At 35.4% G+C, this 19,240-nt stretch overlaps 1 protein-coding gene and 1 pseudogene across 1 annotated transcript; both read right to left on the bottom strand.

Annotated features, from left to right (window-relative positions):
- Positions 1 to 1,061: 1,061 nt before the first annotated feature.
- LOC147496918 (polyamine oxidase 2 pseudogene) lies at positions 1,062 to 1,467 on the bottom strand (annotated as a pseudogene).
- An 8,614-nt stretch (positions 1,468 to 10,081) lies between these two features.
- On the bottom strand, positions 10,082 to 15,218 carry LOC147496917 (putative anion transporter 3, chloroplastic). The gene is made up of 5 exons (XM_086559758.1): positions 15,179 to 15,218; positions 13,873 to 13,976; positions 13,461 to 13,577; positions 13,121 to 13,270; positions 10,082 to 12,827 (listed from the first exon to the last, which is right to left on the bottom strand). Exons 4-5 carry the CDS (start codon positions 13,214 to 13,216, stop codon positions 12,561 to 12,563), a joined length of 363 nt encoding a protein of 120 aa, XP_086415884.1. The 5' UTR covers positions 13,217 to 13,270; positions 13,461 to 13,577; positions 13,873 to 13,976; positions 15,179 to 15,218; the 3' UTR covers positions 10,082 to 12,560.
- Between the last annotated feature and the right edge of the window lie 4,022 nt (positions 15,219 to 19,240).

Below are 19,240 nucleotides of genomic sequence, written 5' to 3'. Positions count from 1 at the left end.
AAATATGTGCGGACAAATTCTCAAGGCATTAAGAGATAATAGTGTACATGTATGTAACTCAGTGCAAAGATATCACGCCCTTAATGTGAACTGTAACTCACCACTACATAGAAACACCAACAGGTTCCGAGGTTCCCCATATATCTAGTACGGGGCTCGACCCCGGTCTTACTTAATGTTATATCATGCAATAAACCTTTAATGCAGAAAGTAAACTCTTTGATGACAATATTGTGTATGCAAATAAAGTAGTAAATAAGGTGAGATGAATCCATCTCTCAATACCCGCTCAATCTCCACTCTGGTCCGCGGTACCGCGGATCTTTCTCTTTTTCTATAACCTGAAACTTTCATATTTGAGGTTGCACAAATAACACGTGAGTTTTAACGAAGAACATTAATTCAGTATAAGTATTTGCATACAAATATAATGGAGATCATATGCTCCAAACAGTGTACCATCCGTCTTACCCTGAGGTGTACAACCACGTTTCTCATATATTCATGGTTCGCGGAATACCACGAGGTCTGGAGACAATCCCAATTTATCCCCACATACATCACTGCCAAGGACGGGGACAAGACTTGCTTGCCCCCAATGTAACTATGGCTGACGGCCGAGTCACTACTTGTCCATCTATTATGTACATGATGGTAAAAGAAATGAGTTACTTGCCGCGGTGTATGCCTCTCTACATTTTTTGTAATCATCTTACCATCCGTATTCAGACGCTCCAAGCCGTTGATCTCAGCCCCAATCTATTGATCTCATTGTTCCTCTGTCTCCAACTTCCTCGCCATCGATGTTGTTACATTGAATACTCTACAAAAACTAAAATCACCAATAACACAAAGGAGGGACTATGTTGCCCCTTGTTAGACCCGTCACCATTTTGGCAATACTCTGCATGATTGTCAACCCCTTTTTAAAAGCCCCGCACAAACCCGAGGTGGTACACCTATCCTGCTATCACCGTCCATGCCCTACTAGTCCACCAATGCCCACACTATACCCCCAGTTCCCACACTATGCCATAACCCACACTCCATAAGTCCACACACTACTCCACCAACCCACACACTTCACCAATCTTTATAACTAGATCTTGAGGAACTTGTTTTCCATCTATATCAAAAAGTGCATAGATTTCAAGATCATGGTCATACAACATAGAATTGTCACCACTTGTTTGGTACAACGACAATCCAAGTTTTCCTATCAAAAGGGCCAATAGATTCTCATCACAGACACCATGCAACCATGATGCACCCCTATCAACAGGAAACCCAAATTTATAATCAATGCAAGCACTCCCACCAATCCTTTTGTGAGATTCCAACAAAATTACAAAACAACCTTAAAAGAGGCATCATGAAGAGCCCGACATCATGAAGAGCCCGAGCAGCTGCAAGTCCACCAAAACTAGCACCGATAAAAACAACAGTAGGCAAAATACATTCTGCCATATTGACTCAAAGACGCCACGTCAGCCCTATCTCCTAAAACTAGATCTGAGTTCCTTGTAGCCTCTTCACTGCCGGTAGCATCCCTAGCACCGCCACCATCTGTATCTTGTGCATGATTTAACTCGGCCAATCTCTTCCGTATGGATAAAGGATCTTCCTATGTTATACTATTCCATTCTTGACGATGAATAGATTTAATAGCTCAGATATTGTTATTCATGATATTGATCCGATTCAATATCATCGGCATGTATTCCTCCCATTGAATTTACAAGAGAAAGATTAAAAATCTCTATGGGATTAGATCCCGAGTTATTATGAAAGAAAAAAACGATGAAATTATGGAAGTCAATATTCTCGCATTTATTGCTACTGCACTGTTCATTCTAGTTCCTATTGCTTTTTACTTATCATTTACGTTAAAAACGGTCACAAAAAATAATTAATTTGAAGAAAAGCTTAACTTATAAGTTCTTATCAATAATGGAAGAAATGAAAGGAGCTTATTAAAATCAGCAGTATATGAGATGCGATAGTATAGAAATATAGGAATCTTTCTACCACACTATCGCGATCTCATATGATTATTATATAAATATGATTATTATATAAATATAAACTTAGAAGGTTGTCCGTAATAGGTATATTTATATATTATATAAATATATATATATATATATATATATATATATATATATATATATATATATATAAACATATAAATATATATATATATATATATAAATAGTACCCCAATTCGAGTTCTTTGCTACATTCAGGCAACATCCATTTGACATTTCATTTGTACCAATTTCGATCGATACGATATAATCGAATGCCTACTTTGACTCTTATGTCTTACGCTTCTAATTACTAGTTTTCTTATTATTTATTTCCAATATGGGTCCTGGGATACGCTGAAACAATCAAATCAATGGAAGGAGGTATGGGCAGAGTAAAAGAAACCCAGTCATCTTTTTTTTTAGCATTCCGATAAGAAGTAAATGATTTTGCCGTTGACATGCGATTTAAGGAATTCGTGGGAAATTCTTGATTTAAAAAAAAGTAGTAGATACCACCTATTTCTAACATGCACGAACCATGATATTAAGTGAGTCGATAAAACATAAAGAATTATATTTCTAGGAATCTAAAAACAAAGCTAAATGCGCACGCCTAACGAAAGATCTTATTATAATATTGCTTCATTGGACAAATACTATATCCATGTTTCCAAAGTACGTATCCACATAATAACAGATAGACTTCCTCTCCTCTTTGAACAGTAAAGTGAGAAAGAAAAAAAAAAGGGGGGGGTTGGTTGCTCCTCATTATAATATCCATATCAAATAAATATGATTCTGTTAAGAGCTAGTTCATCGAAATATTTCGGATGAGTTCGGTTGGAAAAAATGGAATATCATGTGTATTCCTTTTACTTTCAAAATACGAACATGGGAATCATTGAATGAAATATTTTTTTTATTGAAAGGTAATTCTTCATCTATTACATTACTTACACTTACTGTTACCGGATTCCCGTATAATTTTGGAATCAAAATACATACAGCTTTCAGCAAAGAGCCTCCTTCCCTCACGTTCACTACTACTTTCAGGAATCGCCAACTGTTTAGCTTTACCTCTGCGAAAGTAAACCGAAACCAGCACATAGTCCCCAGACGACGCTGTAGTTCACCTCCACTCTCTCTTTTCTCATGAGTTGCCCCCCTCCTCTTCTCCTTTATATCTCTCTCCTTAGGTTTAACTCATGGGGCACAATATGGTCTTGGGCCTATTTTCTGGGCCCAATACATACTACGGTCCATCTATGAAAATGGCTAATACACCTAGTTTAGAGACGGTTACCCAAGTAGATACATTGATCTTTCTCACATGTTGCAGACAACGAATGACAGGTATGTATGATACATTGTCTGTATCATCCTTACTTCGGCAGACCAAAACTTCCAGTAGCAATAGTGCGAACCAATTGATAATGGTGTTCAACAGAATGATATATATTATATATCATCCTGACATACTTCCACTCAGGCATCCTTAGTTGCATATAGGAGTGGAACTAGGGTGGTTGGGTCGGGTTGAGGCCTAACCCGAGCCCAACCCGAGTTTCAAAAGCTTCAACTTGAGCTCGGGACCAAGCCCTAGTCGGTCCTTAAATTTTCAGCCCAAGCCCAACTCGTGTTGGGTCGGGTTGGTAAGATTTCTCGGGTTTCAATGTTAAACAATGAATAACTCAACGTCTTTTCACTGTTAAATAAATAAATTAAGAGGTAAATAACACAAAAATTGCAATATTCTAACTAAATCAAAGGTATTTGATTATTTGAAAGGGAAACTAACCCGATTGATTCAATTATTCTCTATTAAATTGATATTATTAACCTTATTTTTGACAAGAATAAATTCTTATAAGGAAGCAATATAACAATAACAAAATAGAAGGAATGAAATATATACGTACATATATGCACACGGGCTCGGGTTTTTAATAATTTTATATTCTAACCCGAGCCCAACCTGAAGCTGAGTTGGGCTTTGAGTTTACAAGGCCAAGCCCGAACCAACAAAAGTTGGGTTTTAGCCCACCGGGCTTGGGCTAACCTGACCCAAGTTCCACCCCTAGTTGCATATCTCTATCCATGCTCTTGGGTGCCTCCACTAATTCTACACTAACACAGAAAAATGACACAGTGACGTGGAGGATGATACTTCTGATATAATCGATGATATTTCCGATATATCGACACACAAAACAAAATTTTGACCTGCCAACAAAAGGATATATACCCACCGATAGATCGATAGATCTAATATATCTTGATTTTTGGGGTACACGATATATTGCTCGAATTTGATATTTTGGTCCTTGCCCCAAACTCCAAACTTATTAAAAAAAAACACAATATAACACAACACAAAGGCAGTATAAACTAAATTTAATATTAAGTATAGTACAACATCTTATTTTATTTGAAAAAAAAAAGGACCAATTTGACATCTATTTAGAGTTTAATTAGATTTAGAAGTCTAGTTTCATTCCTTATTAATCAAGTATGGCTTGGATATCTATATATATAAATAGGTCATTGTAGTTTATTTCATTCAACACAAGAGCTTCTAGCTCAATTGGTCGTGTACCTCTCTCCTCATGGGAGATCGAGGTTGCAAGTTCGAATCCCACCAAATGTTGGTTGGGATTTCATTCTTGTGTAATTATGTGATGGGCTTTTGGGTTAGGTGAGCCTTCGGGCTAGAGACTGGGTGCTGCTACGATGGGTGGACCGAGAAGCGAAAGCAAGTCTTCATGGACAAAGTGGAGGCTGTTGGGTCTACTCAAAATGGTGTATTGGTCAGAGGCTTCGGGATAGGTTCCCTTCGGGGTTGATGAGTCTTCGAGCAACGTAAGCCTCGAGCTTAGGGTCCTTCAATGTAACTGGTGTGGGTCTGCCTTAACCCTAAAAATATTTTAAACAAAAAATTATCAAATCTTCAAATCTTCAAAACCTATTATAACTATATACTTTTCTTCCTCGAGTTCTACAATTCTTTTATTCAATCTTGTGTGTGTAAGAGACAAGATGGTCAATTGCTGGGAATGGTGTATTAGAGATTCAAGGCTGGAAGTGCTCTCGAGCGAGGCAGAGTGCATTAGTGCAGAGATTGTAGCTGGACTATACAAGGACCTAAAGCTTCAACACATGCTGATTTTGGAAGACAACAAATACTTGATGCAGAAGCTAAGAGAGAAAGGAGCTGGAGCGGGATGGCAGTTTAATGAAATGATCATTAGGAGCTTTAAATTGTTTAAGGCTGCTTCTGTAAACTCTAGTAACTCTATTTTCCTTTTCTGTTGGATTAGAAAATGTGGTAATTTATGAGCTCATCTGTTGTGTACAAATTTCGGATTATGTAAATGGGCTTTAAAGCATGCCGGTATTGGTCTTCCACCTGTGTGGACCTATGAAGTTGTAAATCCTTTAAGAGCAGTTTAATTAGGGGTGTCAAAATGGCCCTCAAACCCTAAGCCCGCCCCGACCCGGCCCATGGGCCGAAAAACCCTCAAAATGAGGCCCTCACACATTCGTGGGTTGGGCCTATCTAGCCCTCAAGCATTTGAGGGGAGGGTAAGGGCCTAGTACGATAGACCAGAGTCCTGCATAGTTCTTGCATATACTACGGGAGATTTTAGAATCCCCCCCAATATATTTAATCTGTTACCTATTTTCCATGGGTTAGACCATGAGAAGCCTTATCAACACTTACGTAAGATACAACAAGTTATTACTATATTTAATCATCCTAATGTAACACCTGACCAAATAAAGCTCAGGGTGTTTCCTTTCACCCTAGCTGACAAAGCAACAACTTGGTTAACAGCACAAAAGCCAAACTCTTTCGACACATGGGAAAAACTAGTTGAATTATTTATGGAACAATTTTACCTACCACAGAAGATTGATGAGATGCTATCATATATTCATTTCTTTCACCAAAAACCTCAAAAATCCTTTTCTGAGGCTTGGAATCATTTCACTGATATTCTAGTAGAATGTCCCCATCATAATCTTGGTAAAGACACACTAGTTCGTGCCTTCTTCAAAGGCCTATCCCAACACCATAAAGAGACTTTAGACATCATGAACGGAGGTAATTTCTTAAGTAAAGGAGCCACAGATGCTTATAACTTCTTAGATAATCAATCCAAGAAAAGTAACAACTGAGGAGGTAACGATTACTCCTCCTTCAATACTTCTTCTTCAACAGTTAAGGTAACCAGTATGTTTGAGGTACAACCTGACCATGAACTTAAAACTCTTATTGAATCCTTCTCTAAAAAGGTAGATGCCCTCTCTGTGCATAAATAAGAAGCGATACCCACTCCAGTCATGAACATCAACTCCCCTCCATATAATGTATGTTTTAATCCCAACCATACCAATTCCTTTAGTCCCTTACTCTACGGTTCACTGCCACCACAACCCATAGATAATAACGCTTTCACCAACCCTAACACACAATGGATGCAAAACACTAATTATAATCAACAACAACCTACACCTCCATGTTTTAATAATCAAAACATTAGGCCCACTACATACTTCCACCAATTTAACCAATATCTAGGACAAGTAGAATTAGGTGACCAAAATAGTAGTTTAGTGCCCATGACCCAGAACTATCAACATCCAAACATAAACACTCAACAAGCTTTATTTCCAGTTACTCTTCCTATTACCCCGCAATAACCAGCCAAACCATCCACATAAACTTACTATTAACCATGATACAACACCAACAACAACAAAGTCTAGTAATCCAACAACAGTCTACTATGATGCAGTCCTTGTGCCAAAAGGTACTTGAGTTGTCTCCTAACATAAATAATAACCCTAAATAGAAATTGATGATCCTACACCTGTAGAGGTTCCAATATGGAAACCTAGTTGGAAAACGGCAAAAGATAAAAACAAGGTTAATACTTATATTGACCCATATGCTAAGTATATAGAAAAACTACCGTTTCCCCAGAGACTAGTTGTGTCTAAAAAGGACGAGAATTTTGATGAGATTAGGAAAGTGTTTAAAAATCTAACTATAAACCTACATTTTTTAGATGCTATAAAAAGTCTACCTGGATAGGGCTAAGTTTCTGAAAGAGTTGTGCACCACGAAGAGGAAAACCAACATACCTCATAAAGCTTTTTTAACTGAACAATATCCTTCTTTATCTGAACATAACGGAATTGTTAAGTACAAGGACCCTGGTCGTCCAACTGTACAATGCACCTTAGGCGATAACTTCATAATAACTACACTATTAGACCTAGGGGTGAGTGTTAACTTACTCCCTTTTTATTTATATAAACAATTAGGTCTCTATCAACTTAAACCAAGCAAAATGACTTTGCAGTTAGCCGATTGTTCTATTAAGTATCCCAAAGGCGTAGTTGAAATCATTCTCATTAAAGTTTAGGATTTTTACTACCCTGTTGATTTCGTTATTCCTGACACAGCAGTTGCTCATGATTCTATTCTCATCATCTTAGGGCGCCCTTTCTTGGCAACTACTAATGCCCAAATTAATTACCGGGATGGATCAATGACTCTTTCTTTTGGAAATCTGTCTGTGGAGGTTAACATGTTTAGACTAAAGTAAGGACAACTAGGTTTACCTGTAGAAAGAGAAGTGAAGTTCATTGAGAGTTGTGTATCTCACATTAGTGCAGCCGACTTCATCCCCACACTAGTAGATACCCCTCTTAGGGAATAAGACACGTACAAAGATTATAATTTCGACTCCCTGAACATAGATGAAATCAAGGAAGATTTCCTTCGACTCTTTTACAACACTTCTTTGCCACCTCGCGAATCCCCTCGTATTAACATCCATTCATCCCTTAATGCCATGATGGAAGAAGAATTTTTCACCCTCTATTAGTGATTCTTCTGACCCACCTATTGAGGAATACCTTACATATCTTAAAGCCTCTGATGATATAGAACTAAGAACACTAGCTGAGCACCATTCACCCACCTCACATCATCATTCACCTTCCATCACCAATGTTGCCTGCCCTCCACCTTTCCAAAGGAGCCTTGAGTTTGCACTAAACCTCCTTGCTTCTCCTATGCTTCATGACTTTCTAAACCCATCTGGTCAGGAAATAATACCTAAGGATAAGCCACCAAATCCCTTCATTTTCCGATGTGAGACAGTATAACCATACTCTTTCAAAACTTATCCATATCCCACATATCTTTCACAACCATCCAATTTCTCACGATCATTCACTTGGCCACCCTTTCGTTCAAAAAAGAAGAGAGTACATGCTCGATTAGGTTCTAGGTCAATTTGATTTCACTCTTATTCCGCTAAGCCACGCAATAGAAAATCTTGGTGTTTAATTATGTTTGATGGTGCATTCTGTGATAATTATTTATGGAAAGACCCACAACTATTTTGGTTGTTGATATATGGTAAACTGCATGTTAATACATATATTTTAGATAAAATTTCGAGTATCTGACTATAAAAGACTCATCTTATTCTTTGGTGTACTCCATTTCATTTCATATTTTATGGGAATACACATTTAATGTAACTCACGCATTCATCTCTTACACTTTATCTTGTTATTTGAGTAGTGTATCTCTATAGAGTGAGTTCCATTTTTATTTCTTTATCGTAATTTTGTTTTTTCAAAAATCAAATATATAAAAATTAAAAACATTGAAAACATAAACATGTATTAGTAAGTCTAGGGATCTGACTTTAAAATACTCAAGTTTTTGTAAAATACCACCTTTATAGAGTATAGGCCAAACAAAAAATTTTAAACTTAAAAAATGTTTTCAAATTTTGTTTGGGGGTGGCGTATTTTGGTCTTTTATTTTAAAACTTTTTTCCACCCTCTGCCTTCCATGTTTACTCCAGTCGAGTCTATTAAATTATGCTATTGAATTCTAGGAATTCTAGGTTAGTTAGTTACCTAATTTCAATGTGCTATTGAATTATTTCATGAACTCCCTTCTCCCAAATTGTTTGAATTGAGAGTGATATATTTAATTTTAAGTACATTGTACGTTCAAGTATTAAAATTGCATGTATAAATATCGAAATATAGATACCATGGGCCTTGTTGATGCATAATGTAATTAGCTACCTTAATTTCGTAAAATTTCTCTATTTTGCTGAATTTCGGAAGCTAATCCTATAGGACCCATGATATGTGCATGCTTAATTTGTGAACGTATGATATTATTTTATTTATGTTAAAATCCGTTTATGTCCCAAGCGCTATTTATTATTTCAAAAAACTCATATAGGAGTTGCATATGTTTTTATTGATTTATATTAGTATAGATTAACCTTCTTTTTCAGGTGCTCCCATTTACAAACACATTTCTATAGTACTCTCTATCCTTTATTTTCATTCCACACTTTGGGAACAAAACATGATTCTGTTTGGAGGTGGTATAGAAATACGTTGTAAATGGTTAAACACATATTAGGTTGTATATTACATATTATTTGTTGTATAAAAAGTATAAAATCATAAAAATAGTTTATACTATACACTTAGTAATAATTATATTGTTCCCTTCTCTATAATGATATTAGTTTAGAAATCTCATGTAGTACTTGAATTAGAATTTAACTTTTAAAACTTAGATTAATATGTAATTAGTAACAATTATTTTCCGTCGACACTAAAAGCGTGACAAATATTAGTAACGGTTATAAAGTGTTAGCAAATTTACCAACGGTTACCAAATGTTACTGAAATTAATTTCAACAACACTTATCAACCGTTAGTAAATTATTAGTAACAATTATTAATTTTGTTCTTAATTCATTTCCAACAAATGAAAGTGTTAGCAATTTTCATTTCTAATGGATATGTAACCATTATTTATGCTTCTATTAGTAATGGATACACAACCGTTGCTAAATTTGGAAACATCCGGAAAAAAAAAATTAAATATTCTGGCCCCAATCATTCCTGCCACCTGCTTCTAGCATACATATATCCCACGTATTATACACAACCCATTCATCCCACTAAAAACTTAAACATACTGTTGGATACAATAGCGAGAAAGAAAATACTTAAACCAAACATACTCCATAATTCATTCATAAGTTGCAAGTCTTAACTTTGATTACATTTTATTCAACAATGAGATAATAACCAAAAATATAATAACAATCAGTAAACTCATTAAGTCTTTTGTAAAAAATATATATATATAGATATAACAAGTCATAATAGCTCTAAAATGAAACATTTTGATCTCTCACATTGTCCTTCCTCTAGCAATCATAAAAATCATCGACGCCTGCAACCAGACCAATAACACCTAAAAGAAATTAAGAAAATAGAAAGGATCAATACATACTAGCAAATAAAATTTGTATAAATTAGATTCATAAAAACAAGACGTTAAGAAACTATAAAATATGGGTAATAGGTTGTAGCTCCCCAAAACCGATCTCTTACCTAAGATTGGTATTTCACCCCTGAACGCTCATCATTTCTAACAAATAGATGCATTCTAATGTAGATTTATTATTAAAGACAATAAAGAAATAATAAATTCTTACAAAACAACTTAAAATGAATCAATTTAAAATTAAAATAAATAGCTAAAAAAGTTGTTGCATCAATTAGAGTGCGCTGTGCGTTAAATTTTTCTTAACTTGCACATACACTTTTTCTTGTCTAATAGGAGCACATGTTCATCCTTGTGAAGATACTCCAACGTTCAACGTTAGATACGTAGCCAATATATAATAATCAACTTGAAATGAAATTAAATACAAAAGACCAGGTTGACACGTACCTTAGTTGCTTAATAAAACTTACCGTTTGCTTATTAAATCCTTGTAAGTGCATCAAGTAACATAATCTCAAGAAAAACGTTAGCATTCCATATAAATCAATATTTCCAAACATAACACGTACAATTATATATATATATTTTTCCAATCTTTAAACAACGATAAAAGAATATTAAAACATTCAGTTTTCTTCCACAAAGGGGTAGGGGTTTTCCTATGGAAGCGGCTGAGCCGGGTGGCTACCTATGTACCATTTTTTAAGGGATCAAGCCAATCGTACTTCACCTATGGGGTGTAAGGATCTATGGGAATGGATTAAGCCATTCCGATGAGGAAGGCAACATGTTTCCTCGCTTTTGTTCTAATAATGTAACAATCACTAACCGATTTCCTACCTAGAATCGGTATACTATATTGTATGCCACTTTAATTTTTCTCTTTTGAGATTTTTCCCAAAACGCACCATATATATTACTCAACCTAGAAAATGAAGTAATTAGCGTAGGTGAAACTTATGATAATCGCCTGACATTTAATAACTTAGCCAAACGGAAAATCAAATAATAAGCTATGAGGTGATGGCGAGGCGATGGCGTGCCGCGGCTTGACAATGGCCTGTAGCGGTCTTGGTGAGTGCCCTGTGGCAGCCTGGAAGAGGCCTGTAACGGCCTGGCTTATGGCTTTTAGCGGCCTGGCAGTGGCATGTAGTTTTCCCATTTACTATTTCAATTCATGAAATAACCCGCCCCCTTCATTTTCTGTACGTGGGGTCTGGTTAGCAAGTATTCCTCTCGGACCCTTAGATAGACACCCCGATTGACCTTATGTCCCAGGAGGATGTATAAAGCCCAACTCTTCATTCATACAAAAGAGTACTCCCACTCATAATTGGTTTGCTCCAAGTGGAATTTAAGGAGGCGCCATTAGATATATCAATGACAAGACCAGTACTCGCCACCTAGCTAGCTTGCTTGACTTCCAGCACCATGAATTAAAGCCTAGCTTGTCTTTTGTTTACATGTACTGTGGAGATGGAAAACACATGCTTTTGGTGTCGTCCTTTTCCTCCAAGCACAGTGGAAAGGTCCTGATTTCCTATTGACTCACCAAGTACAATTGCATCCCACCAACTCCTTCATTCTAAATCAGAAAATGGAACAGTCCTTAGTCTCTCACCCTCTCTCTTATGATAGGCTTTTAAGCTCTCTTGTTACTTATTTTTTGCTCTTTTCAATTCAGTTCGAGATGGAGGAGTTTTTCCCGTAAGATCTATAAAACAAAGCAAGAGGTATTGATTGATGACAGTAATTCCCCTTGAAAGCTTAGTTGGTAGGTGGTAAACAAAGCAAGTGATCATATATTCACTCAGACAACCTCTTTTAATGAACCGAGGAATGTTAAGAATGGGAAAACCAATCACTATAAAGAAAAAAGAATGGGAAAACCAAAAAAAAAATAGTACTAATTCAATCAAAGTAACAAATAAAAGCCTACAACTCTATTTCCTTCATACTCACCACTCGTTAACGTCAACTCCTTTCTTTTGTTCTTCCTTAAATCAAAATACTCTTTTAACATCAAAGCTTCCTATATATATATATATATATATATTGCAAGGATCAAAATGCCAAGCCAAATTAAAGCCAGAAACAATGAATCCAAGATCAAATACATAACAGACAAAACAAAAGGCTAACAAGCAACATAGCAAAGAAGGCATTAATTGAATCTAACCATATTGCAAGAAATGTACCAACTGTATTTGTGATTCCTGTTGCCATGAGAACAGCCAAGAACACATAACATACGGTCGAATACCGTGTTGTACAAAGCTAAGTAGATGAAGATGATAACTTACTTGCATGCTGAGGAGAAAACCAGCCTGGCTGAATGAGCTAAAACTCAGGGCCGCAGTATAGAGCACAGCTGCCCAGGCAGGTGTCTTCACATAATTTAAGCAAAGCAGTGTCAGTCCAGGTCCAATGAAACCAATTGACTGCCAAATATAGAAAGTTTGTTGAGTTTCATTATGTTAAATATAGGGGTGAAAGTCATGAAACACAAGGTGAAGCAAAAAACATTGTTGTGTTGTACCTGACTTTAAACTCATTGCTTATAAGTATTTAGTTCCAGTAGACTCGCTTTTTATCAACTATCGATTGTTGAGACTTCAAGTTTAACTTCCTTCATAGACCCAGACTTCAATACGCCTATTAACTTACAGTTGGAAGGAGCTGATCTAGACATGTTCGTTTGCTAAAGTAATTGAATACTTGCATAGGAAGTTACCTGCATGATTGTCCGCACAAAAGTGATCGGTCGATGACCTTTCTTGATCAAGGTATCCGAGGCAACACCTGCACTGTAACCCAAAATGGCCATCATCCTCCACGGGATGGCACTGAACCAGGCAGCTTGTTTTAAGTTCACATTGAACACCTGTTTAATAATACAAGGGACTTCCATCAGTACTTACAGAATCAGCCAGATTGTTGTAGAACTTGATTGCTTCTCCAGATTAGTATTACCAATCAATAGAAACATTCTCATCTGAAAAGATCGAATACTTGAGATGATAAAGTTGGCATCCAGAAACATAGACAGACTTATGGTAGATGGATTAACATACCTGCAAAAAATCATATAGCTCGTTGCTAACTCCTTCGTTATGGTGAAAGTCACGCTTATCAGAAATGTAGCTAAAGTCGGTTCCAATAGGCTGGTCGACGTATATTAAGTTTGATGCCTTACAATACCAAGATAATATATCAACATCATCAGGCTTTCCGTGTTCAAATTGGACATGGTCATAGACGTTAAAGACGAAGCATAATACAAATAGAAGTAATGCAAAAAGAATAAGATAACTTGGTAAAAATTAATAATTTGCATGCCAAAAGGTGAAAGAAATTAATAATTTTCAAGACACATGAGCTACATAATTAATCAAAGTTTTTACAACCCCATATCTTCAATTGCATACAAACTAATAACAATAAACACGAAAACATAAAAGAAACCGACTGTCGTTCTCTTCGTACCAGTGAAAGGAAATTTGTATTTAGTACACGAGAAGGCGTCAATGAAGCGCAAATGCAACCCCACAAATTTTTTTCTGGACACTTGGGTTTGGGTCCGCTACGTCCTGGACATGGGGAAGAGATCCCATAAAGAAATATAAGTACAACTGTACAAGGCAACAGACACACATACACAGTCCACTCAAAGAAGAAGCAACCGTAATTTTGTATGGTCCCTTCGATGAACTTACTAAAATGGTTAATTAGTTCTCAGCTGAATTTTGAGCATTGGTGCTGAATGCTGAAATTAACTTAAAAATACCAAGAGGACAATAACTGAGTGGCTGGATCACTTATTATATTATATTCAAAACTTGGTTGCTCATTTACTTATGGAACAAAACACACTTACAACAGTTAAATTTCAAAGTTTAGTGGATGAGTGCATAGTTGTCAACTCTTGAATCGCATCGCGAATCGTTTTTATTTTTAGGTGAGTCGAGAATCGGATCGAGTCGCAAATCGTAAGATTCACAAACATATAAATCGTTTTATATATATATATTTTCTTGTATATTTTACATTAATATGGCCAGTTAATGAATATTTTGAAGTCAATGAATAGAGGTGGCCCAAGTTTAAATGAGCCATTTGCAATTGTCATACTGAAATTTTAAAACAGGGCCCAAATGATTGAAGCCCAAATCAGGTAACTTATTACAACTGGCCCAGTTTTTAAACCATCCATTTTTATAAAGTAGTCACGTGCCTTCTTTAGCCAAACCTAGTCTTCTTTAACCAAACCTAATCTCCAAACCAAAACAAAAGGCGCCGCCACTGTTTCTCTCTCATCTCTCTCAAAGGTAAGAACTGATTCTCGCAGTGATTCAAGTTGAATCGCAATTTCTCAAAGGTAAGAACTGATTAAAAACGCAATTTCTCTTCTTTCTTTCTTTCTTTTTTCCCTTTTTCACTGAATCGGATCGTTGAACGATTTTTAACGATTTTGCTGGTTCAATCGCGATTTTCCAACGATTTTACTACCCTCCGATTCAAACCTGCGATTTAGATCTATTGAACTTCGACTCGACTTGAATCGCACGATTCAACTCGTAAGTCGTACGATTTTGACAACACTGGATGAGTGGATATGATCTTCCCATTTGCTCTTTTTTTCGGAAATGCGAAATTCCACAAAATGCGGATATTTAAAGTCAAAATGTGGTCAACATAAAAATGTCAAAAAAATGTCAAATTTCAATTTACCAAAAATCAAAGTCTAGATTTATGATTGAAAATACAATAAAAAGTTGAGAAACTGAAATACCAGGATACAAATTCTGCACTGTTTTCACCGAGAAATGCTTCTAGGTCATTCCTTGCTTGATTCTGATCCTTTCCATTACAAATAAGAACAATAATGTACTCCCTAGTAAGAGAAACAAAGGAAAATCCTCCGAAAGATAAGCACATGCACAAACTATCCAAAAAAAAACGCAGATACGATTTTAAAAGGAAGAGATATCTTGATGTTATACTGAGAAGCATCAGTATTTGTGGGGTTTTAATATATCTTCTAGCATTCTGATTCAATATTCTTATCTACCTTAACCCCAAACTAAATGTGTCAACTCAATATTCCCATACATATTTTCTTCTGTTAACTTTTCAGACGTCAATAAAACCTCAAATTTTAAATATCAACAACATTGTATAGATTTAAAAAAAAATGTAAACCAGTTGTCATTTTTCAAGTTCAAAAAAATGTGGTCAACATATTTAAACTAATTCTACCAATAAACACTAAAACGTACAAGAAATTTGAACTTTGGGAACCCTAATTGCATGACCTTATTTAAACAGACCTTGAATAAATTTGTGTGTGCTTCACTTCAATCTACCGAGAATCTCTGCAATTTGTTCATAAATGAGGAGAAAGAGGTAAGAAAATCGCGTGGAGTTCTTATGTCAAAGGAAAAGAATGTCAAAAATTGGGGAAGAAAGAGGGGACAGAAAACACAGAAAAGAATAAAAGAAAGAGAGGACACTTACCGAAATCGAAACCCTAGCAGCAGCGGCGGCGGAACACCTCGTTTCTATTTTTCTATTTTTTTTTTTGAGGGCATATGTGCGCGAGAACTAAAAAAACTCCCGGCTTAACTTTTCTTTTTTTATTCCAATATTTTTAGTTTGATTTTTAACTTTGTCACACATTACTAAGCGTCACATATTACTAAGCGTCACTAAATATCTAATAAATGTTACAAAATAATTCAAGTATTTGGATAGATACTTACTAACGGTTAGAAACATTGCTAACGGATAAAAAGTGTGACAAATTACCTAAGGGATCAATATGTGTTACAAATAAGAAATCCCAAATGTTGCAAAATCACCCAAATGGTGTAGTGATTTTTCTAAGACCTAGGTTAGAGTACTTAATACATATTCTGTGAGCATCTAGCCTAAAAGCCTCATATGAGTGAAATATCTGAGTAATAACACAAGAGAGAAGTAAAATCCGAGTAGAGAAATCACACATCCACTTACTTGATCAACATACCATATCCTAAGCGAGAATTTAGGCTCTCTTTGAATTGATATAGCTAAAAATTCATACCTATAAATAATTATCCGCTAGTCACCCCCACTGAGCCTTTCATTTAGCCTTCTTACAACCACAAATCATTTACCCATCTTTTAAACCAATAAAAATAAAATAAGCATACCTATCTTGAATGAGTCTGAGAAATAGGATGAGTAAAGAGAATAAAGATAGAAAGACCGGTGGAAAACCAAAAATTTCGTTAGTTGCTTCAAAAAATAAAAATAAAAATAAAAATAAAATAAAAACTCCAAAAAAATAGAATAAAAAGAGTCAAAAAGCCAAAATAAAAAGGTTAAGGATGGAAACTAAGTATAGAAGCAAAGTAAGAACAAGGTTTTCTCTAGTTACATGTAATTGAAGACCCTATTATCTCATACTTGTTTATTTGAATATCCATTCTGTTTTTTCTTAAACCAACACCTACGCCCCATATCACCTAATAAAGACCTCTAACTCAATTATGATTAATTTGGTGTGATAGTAAGCGGTAGATGTGTTTGATCGGCCTCAGCTTTCTTAGATTGTCATTGAGATTGTAAATATGTGCCCACTACACACTAGAGTTAGCAACTTGAGTGAAAAAATTAGAGTGCTATGTGTATTGACACATTCCTTATGAGAACCTACTTAGGCACCCTACCTAAAAGTTTCAGAAACGGACCTGCCATTGTATTTCATAGTATAATTCATAGTATAGTTGTTTATCTTAAGATGATTTGATTATTATGCATGTATTAATTTAGGAGTTAGATTGATGATCCTTGTTTAAATGCTAGTAAGATGTATATATTCTGAGATAAAATTAAGGGTCATTACTTTTATTATTTAGTCATTGTAGTATAAATGAAGTTTGTGAGTATCTTCTCTGGAAAACTCTCACGAGGCTATAACTCATCCACTAGGAATTCCTAGTGGTTTAAGGCCTTATTGCATACGGTCAATGCAATCGCACTCTGCGAAACTAGATTAGTTAGGACCACATTTTTGGCTACTTATTTGTTTTTATTTCTCATCTTTGCTTGAGGACAAGCAAAATGTTGTTTGGGGGTGATGTGATAAGCACCCAAAAGTGTAGTTTTGAACCCTTAATAGTATTCTATTTAGGCCAATTATATTTATAATAAATATGAGTTAGTAATGTTTACGTGTTTTTGTGTATTCCAGGTTTTGAAGCTGTTTATGTGCTTAAAGACGCCATTTTACATGAAAAACAAGTCAAGATGATTGCTAAGGAAGTTCTATGTTTAAAGCCCAAGAATCATGAAGAAAAGCCTTTTTAAACTCAGTCAAAGCTGGGATGTCAAAGTCAATTCAGGTAGAAAAAGAACAGAAAAGTCAATAGAACTTCAAATGGGCGTATCTTTGGATTTGGGCCTACTTTATGTTAAAACGACCGGCTTGGAATAAGCTTTCCAATGAACCTAATCTTTCCCCAATCAGAGCTATAAAAGTGGACGAAAAAGGTACTGAAATAATTTCCAACATAATTGGCCCTTTTAGACTTAACCTAATTGACTTTGGGCTCGCTTTAGAGGCCCAAAGTCTCCCTTTTTGGCCCATGCACCAAAATATAATCCTAACCCTCTCCTATATAAAGAGGGTTAAGGCAAAACTTATTCTCTCCTCTCACTCCTTCCTCCCCTTCCCCTCCTTAGTTAATAATTAGTTTAGTGTAGTTGTAGTTATAATTTAATGTTAGAATTAGTTTAGTTGTAGCCACCATTAATTCCCCATCAATAAAAGCTTTAGTTCTTTAATTCAATTCTTGTCTCTTTATTTTAATGTCTTTATCTTATTGTTTGAGTTTATAACATCCAATGAAACAAGGCTAAACCTCCATTAGAGGAGGTTTATGAAGCCATGTGAGGATGATTAGTAATTAGTGTGGTTGTTTATTTGTATTAGCGTTTAAATTTGATTCTTATGATTGTTTAGAGATAAAGATCATAAGAGTTGAACTAGAGTTTAGAGCCACCATCAAAGAGATTTGTGGTGGAGCAAAACTCTCATGCTAGTGAAGTCTTGATCCGAGAGTACTTGGTGTTCAATAGAGATCAATAGGCAATTCGATAATCAATCTAATGATCAATCGAATTGTGTGGTGGATTGAATCTTCTCTATACCCTTTTATCATCATTATATCTACTGTTTTGACATTATATTTACTGTTTTCTTAGCCTCATATTACTCTCTTGTTAGTTAATAGTTATTTAATCTAGATTCGTTACAAGTACGTACAAGCAAGAATGGAGAACACGATTACTCCTCTTTATCACATGATGTTTAGAGAGTATTATTATATATTGATATACATGTTTTAATATTGAGTTAAACACTGTTTTTACATCTATTAAATTATAGTTATCACATACATAAAATTATCATTCCATTTATTAATGGTAAATCCATCCCCAGCTTTTTTAGCCTTCATATTATACTAAAACATGCATCAAATTATATTTATTGTTTTCTTAGCCTCACATTACTCTCTTGTTAGTTAATAGTTGTTTAATCTAGATTCGTTACAAGTACGTATAAGCAAGAGTAGAGAACACGATTACTCCTCTTTATCACATGATGTTTAGAGAGTATTATTATATATTGATATGCATGTTTTAGCATTGTTTTAAAGACTATTTTTACATATATTAAATTTTAGTTATCACATATGTAGGGGGGATTTCCTATCACTGAATAGATGACATGTGTGTGGGAAATAACCTAAGACTATAGATGTCCAGAATGAGACGAGGACCATCTGATCAGTTCTGTGAATAAGTG

Source organism: Coptis chinensis, chromosome 5 (genome assembly GCF_015680905.1).
Source record: "Coptis chinensis isolate HL-2020 chromosome 5, ASM1568090v1, whole genome shotgun sequence".
Classification (NCBI taxonomy): domain Eukaryota; kingdom Viridiplantae; phylum Streptophyta; class Magnoliopsida; order Ranunculales; family Ranunculaceae; genus Coptis; species Coptis chinensis.
This window is presented reverse-complemented; position numbering and strand designations above follow the sequence as displayed.

Excerpts from the sequence above, each read along its gene's own strand:
- LOC147496917 (XM_086559758.1), bottom strand. The coding sequence starts at position 13,216 with ATGATGGCCATTTTGGGTTACAGTGCAGGTGTTGCCTCGGATACCTTG. Across the intron at positions 12,828-13,120 it reads TTGTGCGGACAATCATGCAG|TCAATTGGTTTCATTGGACC; the intron begins GTAACTTCCTAT and ends TATATTTGGCAG.